We start from the raw sequence: 3,332 nt of genomic DNA, 5'->3' as shown, positions 1-3,332 counted from the left end.
TATCCTCCATCCCAACAGGGTCTCATCATCCCAAACTCCATCATCCCCCACCCAATGGCGATCTACCATCCCAAATCTCATCAATTCCTACCCACTAGAACCCCACCATCCCAACGGAGTCCCATCACCCCAATCCCCATCGCCCTGCAGCCAATGGAGCTGAACCCCCCAAGAAAAGACCAATCCTCACTGGATTTTGTTTGGAAAGCCATAAAACTGTGGGCCAGCAATGGGGACACAGCAGAGCTCTGTGGGGAGGGGGCTGTGAGCTCGTCAGGGTGCCTGGTGTTGGTGCATGCGGGTGTGCTTCATGAGCACCATCCTAAACCCAGTCATCCTCCATTGCGGTGAGGTCCCACTGACCCAAACCCCATCATAGTCCACTTAGTGGACTCAGTGGGTTCAGTGGACTCAGTGGAATTCTGCCATCCCAAATCTCATCATCCTCCATCACAATGGGGTCCCATTGCCCTAAATCTCATCATCCTAAATCCCAATGGAATCCCACCATCCCAACCCCATTATCCTCCATCCCAATGGAACCCTATCATCCCAATGGAATCCCATCATCCCAGTGGAATCCCACCACCCCAAACCCCATCATCCTCCAACCCAATGGGGTCCCACCATCCTAGATTATCATACCATTATCCCCTACCCAGTGGAATTCCTCCATCCTAATGGAGTCCCATCACCCCAACTCCCATTGCCCTCCACTCAATGGAGTCCAACCCCCCAAGAAAAGACCAATCCTCATTGGATTTGGTTGGGAAAGCCATAAAATTGTGGGCCAGCAACATGGACATGGCAGAGCTCTGTGGAGAGGAGGCTGTGAGCCCCTCAGAGCCCCGTGGGGAGGGGGAACCAACCGACCCCATCACGGTGCCTGGCGCTGGTGAGTGCGGCGGTGCTTCATGAGCGACGAGCTGGAGACAAAGCGCTTGGTGCAGCTGCCACATGGGTACGGCTTCTCGCCGGTGTGGATGCGCTGGTGGATGATGAGCGTGGAGCTGGCACGGAAGCTCTTCCCACAGTATTGGCAGCTGTACGGCTTCTCTCCAGTGTGGATACGGCGGTGCCGGCGCAGAGTGGCTGCTTCACGGAACGCCTTCCCGCAGTCGCTGCAGGCGTGCGGCCGCGGCACCGCGTGGCTCTTCTGGTGAAGCAGCAGTGCCGAATGCAGCCGGAAGGCAGCTCCGCACTGCAGGCAGTGATGGGGCATCACATCCTTGTGCTGCCGGTGCTGCCGTGCAGGTGTTGCACTGCGGGCTGAGCTCTGCCTGTATTCAGCACACGGTTCTGGTGCGTGGTTGCGGTGCATCTGGAGCTGTGCCACGTAGGCTGTGTTTGCAGCACTGCTGGCATTGCTGCTTGGCAGCACGTGGCTCTTGCGGTGCTTGCTGAGCGATTTGTTGGCCATGAAGCGCTTCCCGCAGTCGGGGCACTCGTAGGGCCGCTCCCCGCTGTGGATGCGGCGGTGGGTGAGCAGCGTGGCTTTGGACGTCAGCTTCTTGCCACAGTCAGGGCAGGTAAAGAAGCCATCCTCCGAGTGGCTCTTGCGGTGCTTGCCCAGCGACTTGCTGGCCATGAAGCGCTTCCCGCAGTCAGGGCAGCTGTAGGGTCGCTCCCCAGTGTGGATGCGGCGGTGGGTGACGAGCGCAGCATTGGAGGAGAGCTGCTTGCCGCAGTCGGTGCAGGGGAAGCAGCGGTGCCGGGCCTGGGGTCGGCAGTGCTTCTTCTGGTGGTCCTCCAGGGCGGAGCTGCACATCAGCACGCGGCCGCAGCGGGTGCACGGGGATGGCTGCACGCGGCGGTGCAGGCGGCGGTGCCGGCGGAGTGACACGGAATGGCGGAAGCTTTTCCCGCACTGGGTGCAGGAGATGCCGGTTCTTCTCCGTCCCGATGTGGTGCTGCGGGGTTTGATGTTGGTCCCATCTTCATCCTCATCTTCCTCGTCATCATCATCACCGTCATCCTCCATGGATGAACCCTCTGTTGTTGTGGTCGTCCATCCGTCGTCAGCAGCGTCTGTTAGGAAGTAGGGAGGAAATAGGGAGCAGGGTGGGAATAGGGAGTGGGGACGGGGGGCGGAGAGGTGGGAACTGCAGGGAGGGGGTGAGAAGGATGGAAAGGTGATGGGAACTGCAGATACGGGGTGGGGACCATGGGAAATGGATGGGGAGGATGGAAATGGGGTGGAAATGAGGAGTAAAGGGATGGAAACCATGGAAAGGGGATGGGAACCACAGATAGGGGATGGGAAGGAGGGATGAAGGGATGGGAAGTACAGAGATGGGATGGGAACGATGGGGACAGAATGGGAATTTTGGAGAAGTGGATGGAAATGAAGGACAAAGGGGTGGAAATTGTGAGGAAGTGATGAGGAGGATAAAAAGGGGATGGGAATCATGGATAGGGGAAGAGAAGAAGAGGTGAAGGGATGGGAACTGTGGGAAGGGGAAAGGAATCATGGAAAAGGGATGGGAACTGTGGGGAATGGATGGGGATGGGGCTCTGGTAGGACGTGGACACATCCCCATATGGGTCCTCGTGGGTTCCCACACCCACTTTCCCCCATTACACCCATCCCCCACTTATGTGCTCCCATACCTGAGCAGGAGGACCCAGAGGACGTCCCGGTGTTGGGGCAGCTCCTCCACCTCCTCCTCCTCCGGACCCAAACCCACAGCAGCGGCCGTGTGGGCTCCTCATCCTCCGAGCTGAGCATGTCAGGCACCCACGGCTCCCCGCTGCGCTCCTGCAGCCCTAAATGGGTGGAGGGCGATGGGTCAGGGCTGTGTTTGGGGTAGGATGAACAGCTCTGACCCCACATCCCACCCCAGTGCTGCCAATGGAACCCATCAGTTTTGTCCCAGTCCTGCATATGGGCTTTGGGGTGGTGGGAGTCCATTGGGACGGTGGGGTTTTGGGTGGTAGGACTTCATTGAGTGGAGGGATAGTGGAGTTTGGGATAGTGGAACTCTATTGGGTGATGGGTTTGGGTTGTGGAATTCCACTGGGTGATGGGGTTTGGGTTGTGGGATCCCATTGGCTGATGGGTTTGGGAGATAGGACCCCACTGGGTTGAGGATTCCCCATTGTTTTCCATTGGGATTTGGGGGTGTCCCATGGGGTAGCGTGGCCGAGCGGTCTAAGGCGCTGGATTAAGGCTCCAGTCCCTGCGGGGGCGTGGGTTCGAATCCCACCGCTGCCAGAAGGCATCTTTTGGCGGTCCGCACCCCACTGCTCCCCAGCCCCCCCCTCAAATTTGCTCCCATCTTTTTGTGCCCCACAACATGAGGGGATCCCTATGGGTAAATGGGGGCCCCAAA

At 58.6% G+C, this 3,332-nt stretch overlaps 1 protein-coding gene and 1 non-coding gene across 2 annotated transcripts; one reads left to right on the top strand and one right to left on the bottom strand.

Moving 5' to 3' along the window:
• Positions 1-776: 776 nt before the first annotated feature.
• On the bottom strand, positions 777-2,761 carry LOC104916497 (zinc finger protein 660-like). Its single transcript, XM_031557648.1, has one exon. It carries the CDS (start codon positions 2,408-2,410, stop codon positions 878-880), a length of 1,533 nt encoding a protein of 510 aa, XP_031413508.1. The 5' UTR covers positions 2,411-2,761; the 3' UTR covers positions 777-877.
• A 371-nt stretch (positions 2,762-3,132) lies between these two features.
• On the top strand, positions 3,133-3,214 carry TRNAL-AAG. Its single transcript has one exon. It is a non-coding gene; the product is annotated as a tRNA-Leu (tRNA).
• The last annotated feature ends 118 nt before the right edge of the window (positions 3,215-3,332 follow it).

This window comes from Meleagris gallopavo, unplaced genomic scaffold (genome assembly GCF_000146605.3).
Source record: "Meleagris gallopavo isolate NT-WF06-2002-E0010 breed Aviagen turkey brand Nicholas breeding stock unplaced genomic scaffold, Turkey_5.1 ChrUn_random_7180001904224, whole genome shotgun sequence".
NCBI classification, from domain to species: domain Eukaryota; kingdom Metazoa; phylum Chordata; class Aves; order Galliformes; family Phasianidae; genus Meleagris; species Meleagris gallopavo.
The sequence above is the reverse complement of the archived record's forward strand: the minus strand, read 5'-3'. Positions and strand labels throughout refer to the sequence as shown.

Coding starts and splice junctions, on each gene's coding strand:
- LOC104916497 (XM_031557648.1), bottom strand. CDS start 2,410: ATGATTCCCATCCCCTTTTTATCCTCCTCATCACTTCCTCACAATTTC.